The sequence below is a fragment of the Pelecanus crispus genome, chromosome 2 (genome assembly GCF_030463565.1).
Source record: "Pelecanus crispus isolate bPelCri1 chromosome 2, bPelCri1.pri, whole genome shotgun sequence".
Classification (NCBI taxonomy): Eukaryota; Metazoa; Chordata; class Aves; order Pelecaniformes; family Pelecanidae; genus Pelecanus; species Pelecanus crispus.
The window spans coordinates 16,583,892-16,607,553 of NC_134644.1; the positions used below are offsets into that span (position 1 = coordinate 16,583,892).

Below are 23,662 nucleotides of genomic sequence, written 5' to 3' on the forward strand. Positions count from 1 at the left end.
TCTGGTTATTTGGTTACAAGAAGCCAAGGGCCTGGTGACAATTTCACAAAAAGGAAAGTTTTAGCTGCTATGACAACCTGGACAACTGTGTTTCTCCTCATGACAACTTGTCTGAATTATATAAAAACATGAACCCACAATGAAAACTAGATTCCAGAAAGGTCTCTAAGAAATGTAAAAACATACCTAGGAGATTATCGGAAATCTAACACAATGATTCTGTTACCCTTTTCATGAAATAAGATTGAGAAGATTGTGAGATGTGCTGAAAACTGCTTTGCTTAGAGGCTTCTTTAGAAAACATTTTTTTTCCACAAAGTAGGTAAAAATTATTAAGTCAGCTTTCCTCAAAACAGGAGTTCTTCAGTTGACTTTATTGGCAACTAAATGGTCCCAAGGCAGGTAAAAATGCAGTGGAAAAGACAGGAGGGAGAAAAAAGACAAACACAACAAATTTCCAAGAAAGGTGAGGCTTTTTATAACATAATTTCCTATTCAGTCAGTCCTTGTTCCAGCTCTCTTTTGCTTTCTTTTCCTTTTTCTAGTTATATACCGAGGAGTCTGCCAGTCCAATGTTCTATCACCCCCATTTGGTTTCTCTGACATCCCTCTACTGCACCCTACAAATTCAGTTTTTAAAAAATTGCCCACCCATATTCCATAGCCAAAATGTCTTTCTGTTTTAACTGCATCTTCTTGATAAAGTAACAAAACAAAATATTACTCTGTGGGGTTTTTTTCAAAGCAATTTTATGAGACACAACATTTCAGAGCAATTTTTCTACAGACATAGCAATAAGGAGAAAATACTGAAAGAAACCAACATTCTGAAAATTAACCCATTAAAGCAGACCAGTTATGTTTCTTGCTTTCCACTTGCAAGCCCTGGCATGAAACAAAATTTACCCATGTAGAGCCTAAGAGCTCCTTCCAGATCTCAGTCCATATTCTTAAGGTGCAAAGACCAACAATAGCAGACATACAAACTAATTATATTTAATTTATTTGAGTAATACTCCTACCATTATATGTAATCACCTGAATAAAGATCTGTGTTAGGGGTTGCTTCCATCTCCTCCAGTGAAGCTAACCGACTGGAGGTAATCCATTGCCTAAGAGTTAATCCCTTTGAATACGATTCCCTGAATTTCTAGTTAATCCACTATAGTCTACAAATGGGTTCTCCATTTCATGTATAACATCAAAGTATGCCAATGTAAATGTTCTCTAGTTAATAAATAACCCAAACAAGCATTTAGCTGAAAAGCCATTTAACATCAGCTGTAATAAGTGACAAAGAAAATTATGATAGAGAACATCTCTTGAAGAAGATGAGAGATGACTGAGAAAAGGAATCTGATCTGTAATGAATGCAGTACGACTGCTTGTTTACAGTGATTGCTGCATTGTAGCTAAAGGGGGTGCATGACAGCCATGCAGTGTCACTGTGACAGCTTCCATTTCCCTAATAACATTGCACCCTTCCTAGTATTATTCTATCAGATGTAACACATATAAAGTAGTGCATATAATTTTCAATAATATTATATAATCATATGGTCCTTTACGGATGAACAGATTACATGAGCAGGACACTAATTTTCCAGCCAAAAATAGAGCAAGGCAAGAAATACAAAGATACATCTAACACTATTTTCACCTACTTCTTAATGATTATAGACCTTCAGTCTGGCAAAGCCTTACTTTGAAAGGAACTGCTATTTTGGCTTTTTGCAGCAGTTAGTGTAAACACAGGCGTTGATATACCTATTGTGCAACCAAATGGAAGCAACTGAAGTTGATAAAAATAAGTTTATAATCTAAAGGTCCTTTATCATCATACAGGGCTTGCTTTTCTCCTTTGAAGTCAGTAGGATTTTGTCATTGCCATCAATGCAAATATAATCAGATTCTTAAGTCCATATGAGTGGATTTGCTATGTATTAACTTCCTTCGTCACAGAAACAGCTACTTCAGAACGCCTTGAGTTGATCAGGCATTATTATTAAGGACACTACCATAACTCTTATGCTGTATATATCCCCCACTTCCTGTTTCAGATAAAAAGCAGAATTTACTGAGAATATGCAAATATTACTGAAGAAGAGAAAAGGAGTGGAGCAATCTGGAAGAACATGGTGACCATGCTTAGATTTTGGCACCTGTAGCAATGCAAGCAGAAGAGGAGTTAGGCCTAGGAGAGACCTGATGAGCTTGTTGTCAGATTAGAAATGGGAATAGAGTGATATGTGTGATGATTTGCCTTTGACACAGATGAAATCATTTGACTTTTGATAATCAGATAATCAGCTAATAAAGCCTTGGGCTGTGCTAATTTGTTGGAGTGGAATGTGTTTAGACAGGATGATGAACATGTTTTGATAAGGCATTTGTGAGATGGCACAGCTGTGATTCCAAGGAGTATGGTAAGATATTTGTAAAGTCACTCTAACCCTAACAATGTAGTCAGTGTGGAGGTGATGTAAATGCAAATGAATCTGATCTCTAACCAATGGAGTATAGGATCTGGGTGTATTTTGCAACACATGGCCATATGTAAATTTAAATAATGCATAAATCAGTTGGCATGGTTTATAAAAATACATGTATTTGCAGTGGTTCTTTGGAGAATGGTAAGATGTGCAGTGAAAGAAGAAGGATCATTTAGATGCATGTGGCTGTGCGTGGAAAAGAGGTGTAACGTGAGAGGACAGGGTAAAAAAAGCATTGGGTGTGAGAGACTGAGTAGGAGGATAAAAGATGTAGAAGATAAAAGGGTTGAGAGAAGAGAGATATAGACAAGGGAAAATGTATGTCTGATCTTAAAGATAAGGGTAAATAGCTTCAGTTCAGTACAGTAAGCAACAGGAAGCCAAGCAGTGATTCATATGGCCAAAGCAACAGGAGAGGAGATGACACAGAAGCCTAATTTTGGAGAGATTATTGGGGAAGATAAGTGAAAGAAAAGGAAAACATTAGAGAGAAGGTTATAAATGAGCACCAGACTTTATATGAAGATATTAGTAGGTACTAGTCATAAAGCAAATATATTTCTATTCTCCACTAAATACTGCTAGGAAGTCTCCATTTTCAGGCATTTAATATTATGGATGGGTTTAATTTGTTGTGTTTCTTTCTCAAAATAATACCAAATAAAGGTGTCTTCAGCCATGGATTAATCATTTGCCAAACTTAGTTTTTAATTAAATGCATTACAGTGCTATATGAGTGCATAAAGGAGTAAACATCAAAGTTGCTCTGTTCTGCTGTTGTTAAAATGGGAAAAGAGTTTTTTCCTTTGGAATTTTAAGTTTTATATTACATGATTTAGCCCAAGGCAAATATTTTTTATGGCTGAATTATAAAGTTCTTGAGAAACAGGTTTATAACAGAAGTGCAGACAATCTTCAAAAAAACATTATAAGCACCAAGTCAAATTATGAAGCAAAGATGGGCCTGAACCCAAACCCCAAAGCTAGCCACTCCATTAACTTTTACATGCACTAGATTCAGATTCAGTCTTTGTAACACTAACTCATCCTTGCCATAAAATCCCATTACTGATGTGAAAATGGAGAGCTGAACAAATGCATAAGCAGTTGCAGGATCAGGACCTAAAATACCGTGACTAAAATGTGAGAAGTGGATTATAAAAAGAGACTTCTGAATGTTCATTTGATGCCAGTTTATATTCAAGATGATTAAAGATTAAGCATTTTCAGATAAATATATGTAAACCAAGGATAGAATGTCTTCACTCATCATTTCAGGGCAATTCATACATGGAATAAACCTGCACCTATATCTGTGAACTAGAGAGAAAAAGATGGGTAGAAAAACTAGACTAATGCCATTTACATTATGATAGGAAAGGACGTTAATGTACCAGACTCTGCACTATTTCCTAGGCCTTGAGAATTCAACAGCAAAAAAAGAGTCCCAGTGCGAAATCCAAAATGCCCACGGAGTGCTGAGGAAGGGCAGAAATCCTCTCCCACAGGCCACGTTAGCCACAACAGAGGCCATTCCTGTTCAGCTGTCTTTGCAGCCTGGTGCACATCGCACTCTGTGCAAGAGGAGGAAGCACTGATATTTGAGACATGAGCATGTTGAAATAAACCTTGGTATATGGATTAGTGGTTACAAGGTAGGCTGAGGTGGTAAAAGCAACCTTCGTCATTAGTCTTACAATTTATCACACTGTACCATCTTCACTAATGTACATGTTCTGTCTGCATTTAAGTGTTTAATTTTTCTTTCAGAGAATGGAATTTCTTTAAAATACACTAGCTACTAACACACTGTGCCTGCATCTGCAGAAAGTGACTTGTTAATCTGAAAGGAAAACAGATGGAAAAAACACAATGGTTGGTTTGTTGGTTGGTTGGTTTGGAGCATCTTTACAGCATACGACTGCGAATGAGTATTTCCTCTCTGCAGATTCATAGAAATTACCTGAAAGATAATGCTAATCCCAAAGCAAGAGAGCCATCACTGTCATGCGCTAAGTGTAATCTTTTATATACATGCTCTCTGGGTATCTGCTTACTACTTTTCAGTTACAGAATTAATCTTGGCTTCTGAGACAGAGTTTTTAAAACAAACACTTCTGCAACCTCCCAGTAAGCTACCATCAGCAGGTAATTTCTGTTTTCAAAAATAGATGTACTTTATTTTAAAACCTATATTGTCTCTCAGTCAGTCGCAGACTACAATGTGCTTCAGGACAGAACCAATTCATGTCAAGGACTGTCCAGCAGCATGAGAGTTTTAATAATCAGAAAGTGCTGTTAACTCTCCCCTTCCCCCTTGTTCTGGGAACTTCTCTAAAAGAAAAAAAAAAATGAAGGGGGCTTAATGTGCTACCCATAAAATATACATCCCAATCAATCAAGGAAATGCATAAGTATTGCATATGATGATCCAGAGACTGCCTAAAGACGGGGAAATGAGACTGAACCCAATAACTCAGTCTGCCTAGTTCCAGCCTGCCTGCTTTCCAGCCTGGCTGCAGACACGGGCATGGGCAGGAGCAGGGGCAAGGGCAGGGGCAGAGGCAGAGGCAGAAGCTAAGGAAGGAAAGAATGAAGCGTACAGAGAGTGTAACAGGATCAAACTGCACTTTAGTGCACAGTATTACAGAACTGCAGTTACAGAAGAGAAGGGGAATGTCTGGCAAAAACTCAGAAAGTAGTGATGAGAGAGTGTGCAGTATGAAACCAGCAGACAGATTTCCTACAGACTTAATCTCCAGACTTCAGCTGACCTTACAGTCGGGGCTTCAAAAGGGCAGCGAGGGAGAGTGAGCGTGGAAGGCTCAGACTCGGGGCTGGAGACAAAGGGATGGAGGAAGCTGAATCTGTGTATGATTTCTGAACACAGATGTAACACATTTGTAGTTAATCTGTGTGGCTGCAGACTTACAACTATGTTTGAAAACTATTTCAAACCTGGTTACATCTTCAGAGTGGACAGGGATTTACTGCTGTGGCTGCACTTGAAGGATGACCCTGCCCCCAGCAAAGCCCAACTCTTTTCCCTCTGCATCCTTCAGAAAGACTCCTTGTGGAGTAGGTCCTCTAACAGGCCTTCTTCCAGATGAAGCGTTAACAGAGTTTGCCTCGGCTGCGCACCAGTAACAAATTGTTTTCAAACTCTGCTCTGGGAGATGAGAGTGGCTGACATCCACCGTTGGCCGCAGGTCATTTTCCTAGCGCAGACCCATCTTCGGGGACCATTTAACGCTGTGTTTCAACTTTCAGCCTTAGAGCTCTTCCTCTAACCCCTACCCTAGCAACTGGATTGCCTCCATGCAGAGGGAGCTCAAAGAGCTCCACATAAAAGAAGCAGTCGGGTTCAGCTAGGTAATCACTCCCCGGGTGCAGGGAGAGCCCGTAAGGCAGGGCAATGGGGCAAGGAAGGGGCAGGCCCCATAGCTGGTGAGCACCAGACTGTGCAGCCAAAGCAGCAGGATTCAAAGCCCACTATGTCCCCGCTTTGTGCCTGTCACCTGGTGCCAGCGGGGGGGGAGGGGACCTCAGAAGGAGACACACAGTCCCCTGTGGGGATTTCATGCCGCATAGCCTCCATGGGCAGCAGAGACGGCCCCGGGGGATGCCAGCAGCTCCTCAGCCCCTCAAGAGGCTTCATGAGATGGACAGACTGGGGGGCAAAGCAGCAAGAGAAGCTGAGAAAAGCAGAAATGACAGCCAGCGTGGGTGAGGAGGGGCGTGGGAAGAGGGTCAGGAGGGAGGGGGTGCAGGAAGGCCCCCCGGAGGTGCAGAAATGCAGAGCGGGCAAGGGTGGTGGGTCCAGGTGAGCCTGCTACCGGGGGTCCCCTCACGGGGGTCCCGACAGCCCAGCCCACACCAGCGTGACCAGCGGCCCCAGGATCACAGGGGATGGTGGTGAACCACTGGGGGACCGCAGGGACTCCGAGGGACACGCGTGGGGCCGGGTGCTTGGCTACACACCCGCAAGAAACAAAAAGAGTGTTGCGGGGTGGGGGGCGGCAGAGGCTCAGGAGGGGACGGGGCAGGGTGCCCGCGGGGGGAGCGGGCCGGGGGGTGGGCAGGGGTGCGTGTGTGTGCGTGTCTGCCCGTGGGACGGGGGCGGCAGGGCCGGGCAGGGCTGCGCGGGGCCGCGCAGGAGCCCGCGGGGGCGGCGGGGCGCAGGTGGGTGCCTCCGCCCGGATCGGCTCTACCTGCCGTGGCGGGGGGGGCCGCCCGGCGTCCCCCTCTCCGCGCACCCCCCGAGCCAGTCCCCGCCTCGGCTGGGTGTCAGGGCCGGGGCTTTGCCGTGTTTGTTTGTTGGTTCTTTCGCGCTGCCGATGTCTTGGGGGGCTGAGGAGGAGGAGGAGGAGGAGGAGGGCGGGGAGGGGGAGGGGACTGGGGCTTGGGAGACGGCGGCTCCTCGGCCTCTCTTATTGCCGCTGAGTTGCGCTCCTCTTCCTCAGGCTGCGAGCAGGAGCCGCCCGGGCGCTTCCCCCTTCCCCGGCCGGCCGGGAGTCCCTGCGGCGGCAGCGCGCTCGCTCGCCTCCCGCCGGGGCAGGTGAGTGCGGGGCGCCGGGCATCGCCCCCCGGCCGGGCACCGCCGGGCACCGCCGCCCCGGGGCTGCCGGCCCCGCGGGAGCCGCGGCCGCGCCGCAGCGGGAGAGCGGGGCAGGCGGGGGGGACGCAGTTTGCCAAACTCCAGCGCCCGGCTGGTCCCCGCTCACGGCCGCTTTCCCTTCCTTATCTCCTCTCCGCAGAGCACGCCCGCCCCGTCTCCCGGAGCCCGCCCCGGCAGAGCGCTCCCGAGGTGCCAGCAGCCGCCAGGATTTTTGTCTGTCTTATTTGTGTAATTGTTTTTGGTTTGGTTTTGGTTCCCCCCCACCCCCCCCCCACCCCCGTTTTCATTTGGCTTTCTAGTCTTGCTGGGAATGGCAGGGGCAGCGGCGCTTGGAGAAGGAACAAGTGTGGGGAAAGGGAGAGGGAGCCGGAGCTAAATGACAGGATGCGGGCGACTTGAGGCACAGAAAGAAGCCAGCCTCCCTCTGCCCCCGGGACTGCCCTTGCGGACCGTGCTTTCTGCTCCTGACTCCGGCTGGAGGACTTAAGACCTAGGAAGAGTTGTGCGTGGAGGGCGGGTTTTTTGGTTGGTTTTTTTTTTTTTTTTTTCTTCTCCTCCTTTCCCTGCTGTCGGAAGGGAAAATGGATTGGGGACTTCTCCTGCACTGTGCAGCCCTCACCTTCACCTTCGCCGGGGCTCTGCGAAGCGGTGAGTGTCACGGGGGACGTCGGGTCTCAGGCTGGGCGGGCGGCTGCGGGGCTGGGCTGCGGGGCTGCCGGAGCGGGGGGCGGACACTGGGGCACGGCGGCCGCCGGGGCCGGCACCGAGCTGAGCCCGCCCGGGGGGAACTTTCTGCCGGAGGAGGGAGGCGGCGCGGCCCTCGCCCGAGGATCGCCCGCCCGGGCATGGCCTTCCGACTTTATTTTCCGCTCTTCTGGGCTGTTGTGTAAAGCAGGCTGCTCGTTCTTACTAGATCAGGACAGCCAATTATCTTAATACTGTTTCCTCCCATAGGCAATTAAGTTAAGTCTCGCCTTCGATATCTGAAAGATAATGAACACTTTAAAGGGAAGGCTTTCTCTCCCCCTCCTCCTTTCTTTTTCCAAAGCGTAAGATTTCGGAGTATCGTGCCTTTTGCTACCTGTGTGTGTACCTGCGGGCAGTCTTCAAACTCAGAGCTCTCCAGACTACCCCTTTCCCAAGTCTGCCGTTTACGTGCAACTTGCACAGTGCCAAGAGAGAAGCTGAGCCGCTCTGTGAAGGCTCAAGACTCCCTTCCCAGGGAGAAAGCCCGTAACAAATGACTGATGTAGCTAGTGTACTATCAGGCAGCCCTTGAAAACACAACTAATTAAAAGCAGCGTGCTCCTCCTTCCCCGAACAATGCCAGGGCACCGTGAATCTTTCACTGCATGATGCATTTTTAAAGACGGTCTAATTGTGGGACCGCTTGACGTTTAGCTCTCGCACACGGAACAGCTCATAAGAGTTTTCCTTCCCCAACAAATCCTGAGCAATTATTATTAACTAATTATCAAATATTTACTTTTGCTTGACTGGGTTTTCAATCAAAGTAATTAAAAGAAGAGAGCACCCTCCACTTACGTTGGTATATTGTTTTAATAAGGGACGGCAAGTGGAGTGTCATGGAAGAGAGTATTAAAATCGCGTGTTTTATGATGGAAGTTAATCTCTTTCCCAATATGTTTTAAGGAGGCTGCTTAATTTAATCAGGACGAGCTGCCTCCTCCAGCGCCGTGGTGCAGGAGCAAAGGCGCTGGAGGTGTGCACCAAGCCTGGCTCGGGGATGCTCCAAGAGGTGCACTTTGCTCACCTGCCCAGCCCAGGTGAGGGGTGCGGGCAGCCGTCTCCTTGGCTTCCACATAAACCAGGACTGCCCCTAGTCCTGCACCCTCTGAGGGGTGGGAGCGGGCCACACGGTGCTCCTGTTGATCATTTTTCCCCATTAAAAGAAGAGAAGTAGGGTGGGCTGCTGGGCAGAAGCCTCCACCATGAGCAGTTAACGTGGTGGCCCTGCTAGAGTCACCAAGGCCATTAACCTCCTCTGTAACCTACCAGGCCTACTAATGCCACCTTCACCTACATGCAGTACTAGTGTCCGCTAAATTAATTCATTAACCTTATTTAGAACTAATGGTCCAAAGTCATTAGAAACTGCTCTTCTTAATCAAGTGTGAGAGAGATTGCACAGAGCCAGGGAGTCTAGCAGACCGCATTATCTTATTACACTGTCACTTTCCCAGAAGTCGCAGATTAAGGAGCGCTGGTGGTGGTGAGTCCACCTCAGCGTCCTCTGAAGTGACTCTGTCAAGTGACTAGAAGCAGCACTGCTTTATTTCAGGCATTTAACAGATGCCAGACTCTGCCATGTTGTTTGCAGGGCTGGAGTGGGCTTAATGAGACAGGATCACTTTCCGAGTGTGCTTACACGGGGAGGAAAAGGCAAGATTCCCTGAGAGCCCCAGACAGCGGATTAGCAAGATCACCAGCGACAGCTTTTGAGCTTTGAGCTGCAACGCCTTTTGTTCTGGTCAGAGGAAAACAGCCTGTTTTGCAAAGGCAAAGCGGGAATAAATAATAAGAAAGCCTTTCCCAGCAACATGCTTAGCAATATGTGGGTTTTGACCATACAGCTGAGTATGTATCATCCCCTTCTCTCCTAATTTATGGCAAATAATTGCTATAAAGATTGTAGCTTTATGCATTTTTGATGTGCGCTTCCTCATTCATTTCCATTTGACCTGTTTTTCCTACAATAAAATCCCATGCACTTATAAATTCATGCTGAGAGCAAGGAATGCCATTTTGCTTTCACAGGGAATGTATTAGATACAGCACTGCAGCCTGTATATACCATTATTGGGATGTAGTGATATATAGCCTTGCTTTTTAGTGTGGACATTCTTCCTGTCTGTGGTTTACTGTCATATTTTATTGCTCAAAATTAGACAATCAATGTGTGGAGAAAGTTTTTCCTCCCTGAAGATCTATCGAAAGAAATCCATAGTAGTAAAAAAGTGATAACAAACCTGCACTGGCCAGTGAAGTGAGTGACAGTGTAGGTTGGATATCTTGTCCCTTTTTATTTTTCCTATAAACCTTAAAATGCAACCCTGACAACACTGGCCAAAGGAGCAAGATACAGCATACCATGTTTTGCAGTCACACTTGGTGATTCTAGAAACTTTTGCAACTATTTCACTATTAGAGATAAATCTTTGTTGTTGTTGGGGGGAGGAAGGGACAGAGGGAAGAGGAAAGGATGTTGTTCTGCTCCATTACTTTGATGCAGTCTCCAAGCATGAACAAACTTCCTTGAAGGAATAAATAGTGGATGATTTCTGCTTCACTAAAACCACTTTGTTCTCTGCTAGCCTGGGTTTGAAGAGCACAGATAGTTCCAACCTGCCTAGATTTATGAACTGATAAAACAAAGGGAGGGTCTGCTGCGAATGAGCTTGGATCCACCAAGACAATCTCAGCGGTCAGTGACACAGACCAGGCTTATCCCATAGCTGGGCAGGGGGTCAAATGGCACCCTTTCAGCTTTCCTTAAAATTTCATACTTGGGAAGATTATACTTTTTGGAGATAATTGAGTCTCAGACACCCTTCTGAGCCAACATTAACGCTGTTGCGAGGATGCAAGGTTTTAACACTGTAAGGGGCACTCTTTGCTCTGGGCGGGGGGCTTTTTAAAAGGGTACTGTTTAGAAATGGGGTATCTTCTGCTGCCTGTCCGGCCGCTGGACTTAAGGATGGGCACGGAGAGGCAGGCCTCTTTGCCTTTGCGTTAGAGGCATGAGGATGCAGCAAAAGTTTGCTTGAAGAAGGCTGCAAGCCCCTCCCGCCCCCCCGCATTCCCACGGCGGTCGGCTGGTTCGCTGCTGCGGGCTGAAACCGGGAGCTTGCCGGGGGCGGGGGGCGACATGCTGAAAAAAGCCAATCTCGTCGCTTTCCCCCGCAGATAAGTGCGGCGACACGATCAAGATTTTAAACCCCGGGTACCTCACCTCTCCCGGCTACCCCCAGTCCTACCACCCCAGCCAGAAATGCGAGTGGCTGATCCAGGCCCCGGAGCCCTACCAGAGGATCATGATCAACTTCAACCCCCACTTCGACCTGGAGGACCGCGACTGCAAGTAAGTGCGGCCGCCGCGCTGCGGAGCGCCACGGCGCCACCTGCCGGCCCGCCGCCGCCCCGCGCCCGCGGAGCGCGCGCCCCGCCGCCCCCCGCCGCCCCCCGCCGGGCTCCGCGCCCCGCCGCCCCCCCCGGCCGCGGCCCCTGTTTGCTGTGGCAAGGCGAAGGAGGCGCTCCTCAGAGCATCCTTGGGCGCGGGGCGGGGCCGGGGCGGGGGGGAGTTCAAAAATATCTTTGCAACTCTTTGAGCTTTATAAAGTATATTTGAATTCTGTCTGCCTGGTGGGAGAGGCAAGCCGAGGATGGTGATGCGCGTTATGGGGCTGCGGTTAGGGTGAGGCACCGCTGCCTGCTTGCTTTTTTGAGTAAATCTCTAGAGTTTCAAAAATTAGCTCCCTTTCATTTTGTACCCCCACAGCTACAGACAGCCTATGGCAGAAACAGGCAATTTATAAATTGCTAAATCCTCTTAATGCAGAGTTAGTCTGGCATTTACTCTCACCCATTAAGGGGCAGCGGACTGCCAGACTGACGGTCCTATTTCCCCCTTTCTCCCTTTGCCGCTGATTTATAGCCGATAGCTCTTCTTTCCCCTCCTCCTGCTCTTCTGTAGTGACCTGAGAGGAGGAAGGGGATAGCTGAGGCTCCCTGTGCTCCCCTCTGCTTGCATTCCCTTTGACCGTCTATTTCCAAAATGAGAAGGGGAGTCAGAACCTCCCAGAAGCTGTTCCCCACTTTTCCCCAAATCTGCAAACCACATAGCTTGCACAAGGCAACACATGGTCAGATCATTCCCCTCTTCAACACGCCTTCTAAATTCAGCCTGCTTGTTTCATGAAGAAAATATTTTAGTGATTCATTATTTAAAAATTTCTTGAGTATCATGGTTTTTTCATCCCCTTCTGACAACTTCAAGAGAGAGTTATTGTTCATTAGTGTTACCAGTCAAGGTTTTCTCTGGCTGTCAGGAAGAGATTAAACTCAATAGCCATTAGTGTTTGGCGTTTCATGGGAGTATTCAAGATTTTACAGGATTTGGTCCTGTAAAATGATGCTCAGCATCATCAGGAGTGGTTGTAACAGACCATGAGGTTAGAGTGTTGGACTTGGAGAGCGTGACTGTACTCAAGCACTTAATTTTTACCATGCACATCTTTGTTCCCATTATTTAATAAATTGATTACTTAGATCACAGTTATTGATTTCCCTTAAAATGAAGTTCTTTAATGATGCAGTGTGGTGCTTAGTTGCTTTTTTGTTGGTTTTTTATAATCTCTTATACATCAGCATTTCAGTACCATAGTTGAGTTGTAAGGCAGGAAAACCCTATGCTCATAAAACTAAACTGTCTCTTCGTTAAAATGAGGTTTTACTGTGGTGTTGGAGCTGCAGCTCATATTCACGCCGTATGTTCACACGCTGACTTCCCATTCTTTAATTTTTAATTTGTTGTACTCAGGCAATGATTCACTTTCCCGTGTCTTCTTGATAGAGATTTTGCTTTCGTTCTGTGGGACAGTGCTAATGCTTTAAAATGTTTGTCTGTCTCTCTTTGTCTTTTAGATAGAGATTAGGAAATTCAATCAAGCATATTTCAGTGTCAAATCCTTTTTGTTCCTTGCTAGAATACATGTTTTTCCAACGCTGTAAAACCAACATGGTCTTTGACAGCAGTGAAGTGGTGTACAGCATACAATTATTTGAAGAACAAGTAATCTTTGTGGCATAGTGTTGTGCTAAACAGTGCTAGACTGAGCTGAACTGGGTCCAGGGAAGGGATTGACTCCCTCCCTCCGTTGCTCCCTTCTCAATATTCATTGTCCACTCTCCCCCCTGCATTGTGTCTTCCTCTGAAAGGGGGCCCAGTGCAGTAATGAGATGGTAGTGGGTGGAAGGAAGTCTCTAAACAGGGTTGTTTGCATTGTCTTTGCAGTGTGCGATGGTAATGACTTTACCGTCATTTGGACTATGCTGAAATACTAATCTTCTAGGCTATGCTGAATTACTCAGCTGCTACTTCACTTATATTTAAAATTGCTCTTTTTAACTCGAGAGGGATTGTATTTGTGCCAAAAAACTTAGGACTAGAATAATAGAAAATTATTTCAGCAACAGGAATTTGTCAACGATCACTGTGGTTTGAAATTTCAAAATTTCAAATTACAAAATTCACATTCCTTGTACCAAATATTAGGTACAATGGGATATTAATGCAATAAAACATATCACAAGACTTTTTGGTTTTGCAGCTAAGTACATTTTGATTTCCTAATACACTTAGTTTATTAGCAACTCAGGCTGCAATCTAGAAATGTGCAATTTAGGTTACACTCTAGTTTATTGAAAGGTTTAGCACTGGAAATTAATAAGCACTTAAATATGAAATGCAGAGAGAAAATGAGAGATAGGGGAATTCATGCCTGGGAACAAAAAAATGCCCCATACAATTAGAGTAGACTAAAGGAGAAGATTAGCTTGCTGGCCTAGCTCCCAAAATCCTCTTTATAATGCTGTTCATCGCATCTTAGACCTTAGTTAGCGTTGAAAACAACTTTAATAACAAGGACCGCCTGAGCCCAGGGAGGGAAACAATGTGACTTTGGAAAGGTTACCTTCTTGTTCCATAGTGTCAACAAGAAAATCAAGAGACCTTATCTAACTTTTTTGTATATTACTCTATAGAGAGGGCTGGATGTATTGAAATGTAAAACTGGTTAAAGGTTGATTCTCTGAGGAGAATCAAAAGCAGCAAATCTAAGTATTAGCTGTACTGAAGCTGTTCCCAGTTAGTCTCTTTGTATGTTAGGGTTTGGAGTTAATTTTAAAAATATGCCCTTGATTTACCTACTTATTATGCTATGCTTTAATGAATAAGTATTTCTCAAATGACTTCTAATAAAATTCATATAGTATGATTTTCTGATGATCAGAACCGTTTGAGTTGTTTTAAATTTCAAGCAAACATGGTGAAAATTCCTGTTTCCCTGGAGGCATTCCAAAGGATTCAACTTTCACAGTTTTGAAGAATAAAGATACGCAAATAATTAAAAATATGTTCACACAAGCTAGGTTCATCTAATAAAAAATCTTCTAGCCAGAACTACTGAACCAGCATAATGGAAATACTGGGTCTCGACGGGAAGTATACAATCATGTCAACCACAGATTGTTATCAAGGACATACATAATGAAAAAATACACAGTCTCTTTTTAACTTTTAACTTTAATGAGTGTTATGCCTCCTCTTCAGGAGGCCAAGAAACAGAAATTATGGTTGTACTTTAAGAGAAAAGTAGTTTCTGTTTGCCGTTTTGCCTTTTCTCAAGCAAGCCCAAATAATAGCCATGCGTTTTTGGAGTCAGGATCATGGTTAAATGAATAGAAGAGACAAAACATATGGCTACATATTAGTTAAAATGCTCCAGTGTTTGTTGCATGTGGTAAATGCTTTTCAGCACTTAGTGCAAGCTGTACAAGTCTCATGTTGCTGAAGTACCCTACTGTGTAAATGTAGCCATCTTGAATCTAGTAAAACTTTATACCTAGATAATAAACAAGAATGTCACTGATACAGTACTTTGAATTTATGGAACTTTTCCGGTTTCCCAGCAATGCACACTATCAGCATGATAATTTATAATGGTTTGTGACAAATGTTGCTGAGCAAAGAGGTGTGTGGTTACATTCAGATCAGATGTCATTATCTAGGGAGCAATAAAATTTCACAGACACTAGGTTAAAAACATTAAGAAAATGAATGTGAAGCTTCAGAAGAAAAGGGCTTAAGAAAGGTGGAGGGTTGGGTAGAGAAAGCCCAATAGTGGTTTCCTTACTGACAAATTATTGACTTTGTTGCCAGACTTGACTGTATTGTTTTACAAGGTTTTCATAGATATACCACACAGCATAATTGTTTTATTGGCCATCATTTATAGACATAAAGAGTAAATATCATCCTTGGTTGAAAACTATAGAGTGTATACACAATGCTGTCAAATCACTTGGAATGGAAAAATTGCCCATTTTGGAAACATTTGAGTTGTGGAAGGAGAGATGTCATAGGTAATTATTCTTTATATTGCATTTACCAGGGATTAGTTACACTGATGAGATTACAGCTGTATAGAAATTGCAGTCCATTATAGAATACAGAGCAAAAAATACCTATGTTTGTTTACATAGAAGAAAACAGCTCCTCCAGATCCTTGAGTAAGGAAGAAAGCATAGCTGTCCAGGCCCACAGAGTGAAATGTGGCCCCACAGAACTCCTATAGACCTAAATGATGTTAGAAATTCATCCATCCATATTATTTCTAAATAATGTCAACAGATTTATGCTATAAATCTGTAGGTATAACAAACTGAGGCTGCTAAAATAAACAGGAGCGAGGCAAGCCACGGCTCAGCCTTTCTTTAGTTTCTGCAAAGTTTAAGCTTTCATTTACTTTTGTCTAAATCCTGGTTCCTATTCTTCCACAGAGCGAAGTCTGCTTTGTGTAGACTGTGTCTCATGTTTCCCTCATGCAGAGGCGGTTTGAGCCCTTTGGGTCGAGCCGATGGGCATAAGATGGCACTGAGCTGCCATGGCAGTCCAAGCTGCCCATCCAGAGGAGAACCCCCTGTAAAGGACGTGGCTGGGCTGCCCGTCGAGCCTTGCCTGTCAGAAGGGCCCTGTGAACGGCCGCTCACGATAGCTGCTTTCTGACTGCCCGCAGGTGCGGCTAGAGCCTGGCTCTGCCCTTACCAGCCCTGAACTTGAAAGACATTGAGGTGCTGGAGGTGCTGGAGCGTGTTCAGAGACGGGCAACAAGGCTGGTGAAGGGTCTGGAGCACAGGCCTTATGAGGAGCGGCTGAGGGAACTGGGGTTGTTTAGCCTGGAGAAGAGGAGGCTGAGGGGAGACCTTATCGCTCTCTACAACTACCTGAAAAGAGGTTGTAGTGAGGTGGGTGGTGGTCTCTTCTCCCAAGTAGCTAGTGATAGGACGAGAGGAAATGGGCTCAAGCTGCACCAGGGGAGGTTTAGGTTGGAAATTAGGAAAAATTTCTTTACAGAAAGTGTGGTCAAGAATTGGAAGAGGCTCTCCAGAGAGGTGGTGGAGTCACCATCCCTGGAAGTGTTCAAAAAACAGGTAGATGTGGCACTTCGGGATATGGTTTGGTCTAGTCTACCCTTGATTGGTTTAGGTGGGCTTGGTAGTGTAGGTTAATGGTTGGACTGGATGATCTTAAAGGTCTTTTCCAACCTAGACGATTCTATGATTCTATGATTCTATGAACGGCTCCCACAAACTGCACCAAGGGTGTCTCAGGTGGAATGGGGGGTCTGGGCCCAACGCAGCCCCATTACTGTTGGAAGCAATGGGAATTTTGCCCTCCGCTTCCACAGAGCTGTCTCCTGTTACTCTTTTCGGCTGTGAGGAGGGGTGCAGCGCAGGCCCTGTAGGACTGGTTTGTGCCTGTATCAGTCGTTTTGACGGCAAGTGTCAGCCAGAGCTTCCTAATTCCCCCTTAAGAAAGGTGGAGGGTTGGGTAGAGAAAGCCCAATAGTGGTTTCCTTACTGACAAATTATTGACTTTGTTGGCAGTTTTATTAGCAAATATTTTTGCTATTTGGCTTTATTATAAAGCCAAATTATTGACTTTGCTAATTCCCCCTCCTTCTGCTGCTGTTGAGTGCGGCAGGCAGTGAGGTGACTGCAGCTGGCAAGGCGAGGGAAGCAGCAGAGCTAGCAAAGATGCAGATTCATTCAGGCCTGTGAGAGGCAGGGACCATATTTGCCCATGGTTGAGCAACAAAGTGTGAAGGAGCCAAGGCCTCTGAGCTTTCAAACAGAAATACAGTTTCAATGGCCAGGCCCCCCTCCTCTGGGCATCAGCGTCCGGATTTTAGCCGTTTGCCTCAGGACGAGATACCCAAGCCAGGCGGGAACGCCCCCTCCTCACCTGCTGAGGGCAGCCGGAGGAACGCCCGTGCTCCCGTGTTTGCTCTGATTCGAATTAACTAAAACACCCAGCCCACACACCTTGAGCCACCCCACTGCGTACCTCGCTGCAGGAGGCGGGCAAAGGCCTGAATGTCTCTCTGTCAAAGCCAGGCTTGACACAGCCATGAGCGGGACGTGGGGCCCAGCACTGACCCACTGGGAAGGCCGTACCCTTCTCCACCCCCTTGTCTCGCTCAGAAATCTGTCCCTCAAGAGCTGTTGGGATTATTGAGAGATTATTTGGGAGTACTAAAGAGATGAAGGGGACCATCCTTCATCCTGTCCCCAAAGCTAGAAACAAGTATTTTTGGCATAGTTTAGGATGAGTCGTTGCAGTGGATTTGGGGGACGTGGTATCACATGTTTCTGGGTGCACTTCAAGGGCATCTCTCTACTTTATATAAAGCAGAGGAAAGGCTTTCTCAGGGAGCGTGCTGCTAGACTCCAGACAGCCTGGCTGGTGACCACTGCTATTTGATACCCTCTGGAAGGCTACAGTAAACCGTGCCAAGGAAAGGAGTCAGCCTAGAGCCTGTGCAGGATCAGGGAAGCAGAAAACACTTGTTGCAGTAGACATGGAGGCGTGTTACCCCCCCTATGCACACACAAATAATACTTTTCCTTAATTTAAAGGTTCTGGATTGTGAAAGTATATATAAGTATGTGCTCTTTGCTACAGGATTCGGTATGTATTTGCACACAAGTATCAGATGCAAGTATCTAAAGATAATGCTGTTATTTTATTGTGCTTTAGAGACTAAACAAGAGTTGAAAGAAGTTGGAAATGATATTGTTTTTCTGATTACACAGTGTAATAAACTGACTCTTTTGTTGTTTATCCAAGCCGTTAACTCTTGTGAAAGTCTCTATTGTCAAACTGTTTAACAATTCTTACTTTTAGAGTAGCGGTTTAGGTTTGAATTTTCTCAGGGAAAGGTATTAGGGAAACCATGACCAAACAGCTAGAGTCTGTGCTTGCCTGTGTTTGGGTCTGAGGTGTTGGATGCAGAGCCTGGTTTTGCATTCTATGTGTATGGGTGCATTGCCTGGCAGGGTAAAGTCTTGACTTGGGTCTCTGTACAGTAGCACATTAAAATTATAGTAACAGTCATATGCAGGTGTTTCTATTAATCCAGACAGTTAAGTGAACTGTGGGGAGAATTCTGTCTTGATGCGCTACAACCAGATAACCTTCGGTCAGAAAAACATTTGAGGGTCAAATATGGATTCCCATGAGCCTAATCCTTCATCCTTTCTGTGGACAGAGATAGACAAATTCAGAACAGAGGGCTGAGTCCTTTCTCAATTGAAATGCAGAGTCGTTGGCATTAGCCCCATGAAACACTCAATATGTTTTCAGTCCACCCCACCCTGCTCTCCTCTCCCCCTGCTTCTGCCGTGCTAATGTAATTAAAAGACAAACCTATGTGTTGCTGAAAATTAGTTTCTTAATTATAGCTTATTGCAAGCTATAACACTGGATCACAATTTGATAATTATGATACAGAGTTTTTTATACAGCTGATGTAAAACAAATTCAATTATTTTCTTTTGTAGTATTTCCAAAGAACAAAATTATGTCTGGAAACAGAATATACATGCACTCACATGTATATGTCTAGACTTACATATCACACAGAACTACTTGGATATAGGCATATGTGTTACATGCACTTCTTTAAGACTGTGCATATATACACACATTTATGCATATAGTATAGATTTCTTAGTTTATGTAGAAGTTCCTAAAGTAAATCTACTAATTAAAGCGCTAATACCCATCTTAAGGCTGATAATTAGGTATAAAGAGAAAAAGAGACAGGATTAGTGTTCAGATCATGTTCCAAATGCCTCTTAATTGGGTGTTTGTAATCAATCCTGATTGCAAGAGGCAGTGGTTTGGCAGAATAAAGAATGAAAAAGGCTTAGCCCTACTATTTTCCTGTTAGTTGACTTGGCCATAGTATTTAGGTCAGGATCCAGTGTCAAACAAGGTAATTCTGTCAGCCTTAGTGATCCTCAAAAAAACATATTAAAATCTTTTCTAATGATATATTTTCAAGCTAAAAACTTTCTCAAGCTAGAGAGTTATTTTTATCCAGAATCTTCAAAAGTGTTTTCAAGTGAACCACAGAAAAGACTTTGTTCTCCTGGCCTCCATCCACCACTGACTTCTGAAATCAGGTCTGAGTTCACTATGTGTCTTTCATTGCATTGACCTTGGCACTTTTCTCACCAAGCCAGTCTTCCATCACAAAACCACACAGCTTGGTGTAATTATTATTTCTTTATCCCAAGTAACCAAACAATTTTTTTAAACAGGGTGACAGATTTCCCTCTTGCACTGTGGGAAGCAAGCACCTGGCCATTTCCAAATAGAGTTTTAATGAACTTCCTGAAGGAGATTTGAGAGAAGTTTAATAAGTCACCTGCCAACTTTTTGGGAGCATAGGTCATTTGCTTTTCTGTAGGAATTCACAAAAAAGTGAGAATAACCCCTTTCCCAAGTCCTAAACTTCCAAGGAGGAAATTGATTTTCATGGGCAATATCAAAGGTTTTTAAAAACGTAACCTCAAAAAATCAAATTTCTGATTGTTTCTCGCACATAAGGTCCTGTGAAACTCTGTGATCCACAAAGCTGTTTGTGAACTGTGTGAGCTTTATAATAATTCATTTAAACAGAAAAGGATTGTGCATATTTAGACTCATCTTGCATGTTAACAGCATTACAAGTATTTTACGTAATGCTATAAAATGAAGAATTTAGACAGCTCAAAAGGACCATTGAGAAAATATCTCCATATGTGGAAGAGACACCCATTTGACGTGGTGATTTCTTCCAGAAGAAACTATGCACATCCCAGAAGCACAATAACCAGCTGTTGTACAGGAGAAACTGGGCTTGTCTGCTACCTTCCATGCTGATGTGGAGCTGCAGTGGCCACATGCCCCATGTCTCCCCTAAATACAGATGGGCCGAGTCTCACACTGAACGAGAGCCTGCCTTAATCCCTTCCTTACACTCCCAGCAGCTTGAGCTCCATTGCACTTTTGCACTATGGGCTGCTCCGTGCCCCCATGCGAAGACACAGCTCATCATCAGAGCTGTGGGGTGGGAGAGGGGTTGGAGCACCCCACTGCAGAGGGGGCACGCACTGCCCTCAGAGCTCAGCCCTGTGTTGGGGCCGTGACCTGCTGCTTTTCATGTTGGAAAAGAAGATACCCATCGTCCTTTTTCTTTTTTTTACGACACTCCTTCTTGAATTGGAAGTTGGTAACCTAGAGAAAAACAGAGCTGTCTGTTCACACCCGTGTGATTATTCTGCCTCAAGCTTTGAGAAATGCTCCCTCACAGCCAAAGTTTTGCTCATCTTATTCACAGAAACAGTCCTGCTGAAGTCAATTAAAACAGCAGACTCACTTGTGCAGGGCTAATAGCCTAGGACATACATTTATGGCACTATGCAAATTAATAATTACTTTTTATAACAATGGATTTCAGATGCTTGCAGAGTAATTTACAATACAGTAGAAAATTCAGCTTCATTCTTTTTTGTCCTCTCAATTCATAAATCATCATAAATAAGTTGTTATTTCTTCTCCAGAATCTTCAGCTTATAATAGTGAAGGTTTGGGACAAGTTGCAAAACGCATGGGTAAGAATCAAAGTTTGCCTTGTTGTAGGACCTTGTGCCAATCTGTCATTAAGCCAGACAACTTCTATCGACTTTCCTCTGATGTATTCATCTGTAACAAGGGAAGTAGATCAGCAATTTAGAAAAGCTTTAGCTTGATCACCATGCAGAAACATAGGCTACGCTGCCTATTTCCATAGCGATCACTCCACTTTGCCAGATGCAAAATGGAAGGCTTACATCCCTCATGCTAAAAACCCTTCTTAGAGGAAATCCTATGCTGTCGCTACGTTTGAGTAGCTTTAGTTAAGTCTGGAAAAATATGCAAAGGTAGCTCTTAAATAAAAGCTCTTTTTTTTTTTTTCTGTTTCACAGCCATCTCCATAATCTGTTTTGGAGACAGAGGCATAAGATGTATTAACATGGCAGGCATAAGTTCTGATTGCTGAGTGGTTTTTGACATTACCACAAAACCCCTGAGACTTTGTGTCACAATTCTATAAACTTTACCTATTTGTATATTCATATCTGGGCTTAAATCCAAAACTTCTTTACATGCATTTACAGCAGACAATTTAGGTTCATCTCCTTGTATTTCAGATGGCAAGCAGTTAAAGCAGGTACACATTTTAACCACTTTATACAGTCTAACATTCTAATGCATTTCAAAACTTTTCTGTTGTGTTTCAATAGCACATGCACTATATAATGTAGGCAAATAAAATAGATACAGGACCACACTGAGCTGTGAAGCAAGTGAAGACAGCTCCACTGATGCCAATAGTGTTGCACCTGCTAATAGCACAAACACAACATACCATAAGCATATCGTATTATGTTCCTTACTGGTTTCCATTTTCATTTATCCTCTGCAGCTATAGATGATGGCCTTCAAACAGTATAATAGTCTTCTTTATCTCATTTCTCTGACATAATTTTCAAGTTCCTTATTACTCTTGAACAGTGTAGCTAATAGTGCCCAAATTGCTTCTCATTCTTCCCATCATAGCATGTCATTATTCATGAAACCAGTGCTCTTCAGCCTTTCCCACACAAATAGCTCTCCCCCAAACTAAACTCGAAACTTACTACCAAGAGCCAGTCTCATATTTCCCAGAGGCAGTTAGTCTCCTTCTACTGGCTATTACATTTTTACTTTGCACATTTTTACCCTTTTTAATTGTGCACTACCTGTGTACTCCCTGAGACTTGAATCTTTGTCTTGTAAAGCTAGTCTTCGTATACTGATTTTTGTACTGATTTCATGATTTCAATCAAGGTTTTGTTTGTGTAAAGTTAAAACAATTCAGCACGCACTGGGGGCTACATGTATTCTGGTATAAAGATATCTTATGTCAGTACTTTTGCAGAAATAAACCTTGCTAGTGCCAGCAGTTTGTAGCAGGGACTGTACTGCTTTAGCTATAATGGTTTCTAAACTGGTATAGCCAAAGTGGCTACTTCTGTGTTACATAACTAGTCACAAATGCTAGTAGATGGTTTTGGATACTGTATTAGCTAAGTTTGTTAGCAAAAATTAATTAGATTGCCTTACTAATTGCAAGATGCAAATTGCAATATAGCAATATAGACATATATATATAAGTGTATGTTGGGGGCCTTACTGACACATACATTTTCTCCCAGCTTTTACCCTTCAAACAAAAGCTTAGGCAAAGTGTTTAAGCTAAGCAGTTCCTTTGCCTACTGTAACTTATGCTTTCCAGGAAGTTTTCTTTTTTTTTTTTAACTTGCCTCACTAGGCAGCTAGATGAATTACTGTGGTGTGACCTTCAAGCACCACGCTTACTCCATGGAAATTGTCCATATGCACAATCTCACCCTGTGATATTCCATATGACGTGCAAGGTAGCTTATCCCTTTTCTTAGTTATTCCTCCCCCGACCCCCAACATTACAAAATAAAAACATGTTCAGAGGTGTAACCACAGCTCAGCTGATGCTCTGAAATCAAACTGAGCGTCCTGAAAATAAACATCTGATCACCAGGTAACTTTTGCATGTCCCCATATGCTCAGCATAGAAAGGAAAATATACCTTTTCTTGCTACATCCCAGCTTCAGCTCTTTCTCATCTGAAAGATATCAGATAATTTTGATTTAAATATATAAAGAAAGGAAGCTGGTTTTCATGGGCCATATTCTTAATTTGTCCAACGATCATTCTACTGAGGTTGAATTTATATCAGCTGAGTGAGGAGCTGACTCTACATTTCTACAGTTCCCTAGAAATTCTCAGAAGAAAGGCCAGTATTGTAGCTGAAACAGCATTAACTCAGAGCAAAGTCAGTTAAAGTTTTGGCACTCAGCAAGATCAGACTTTAATACTCATGCAGAACGGGTAGGAGCTTCTTAAAAGTAGGTGGAATAAAGACCAAGGTCCTTCTGTCATGGGTACAAACCTTTCTTTTCCACTAACAGCTTTAAAGAAGTACACAGGATTAGATGCTAGGGCCCTGTGGCTGTTTACAGTGCTAACACCCTTATACTGCTTGATCTTGGGCCCATCAATCATCATCTTTGTGCCTCAGTTTCCTTAGAGAGGATAATATTTCTCTGGTTTGCAAATATCTGAGGGTGCGTTTGTTAGCATTTGTGAAGTCCTTAGAGACTGCTGGGTGGAAATGTAGTGCAGTATAATAGTTATTTGCCATTGTTTTGTATTTGTTCATCTTCTAGCTGTTAATTTTTTTTTAACAATATACTGCTGTGTAAAAATGCATGTGGCAATCTTTTGACTTTCAGAGAGAAGTGTTATCCAAACAAAAATAAAGAATAGGATTCATGCTCACAAGAGACACATTACCCGTG

General features: G+C 44.0%; 1 protein-coding gene across 1 annotated transcript in view; it reads left to right on the plus strand.

Annotated features, from left to right (window-relative positions):
* Window positions 1–7,655: 7,655 nt before the first annotated feature.
* NRP1 (neuropilin 1) overlaps window positions 7,656–23,662 on the plus strand; it is a 110,905-nt gene continuing 94,898 nt past the window's right edge. The window contains exons 1-2 of the mRNA XM_075705343.1: window positions 7,656–7,758; window positions 11,038–11,212. Coding sequence (XP_075561458.1) covers window positions 7,692–7,758; window positions 11,038–11,212 — 242 coding nt within the window. The 5' untranslated portion in view covers window positions 7,656–7,691. The remainder of the gene's footprint in view (window positions 7,759–11,037; window positions 11,213–23,662) is intronic.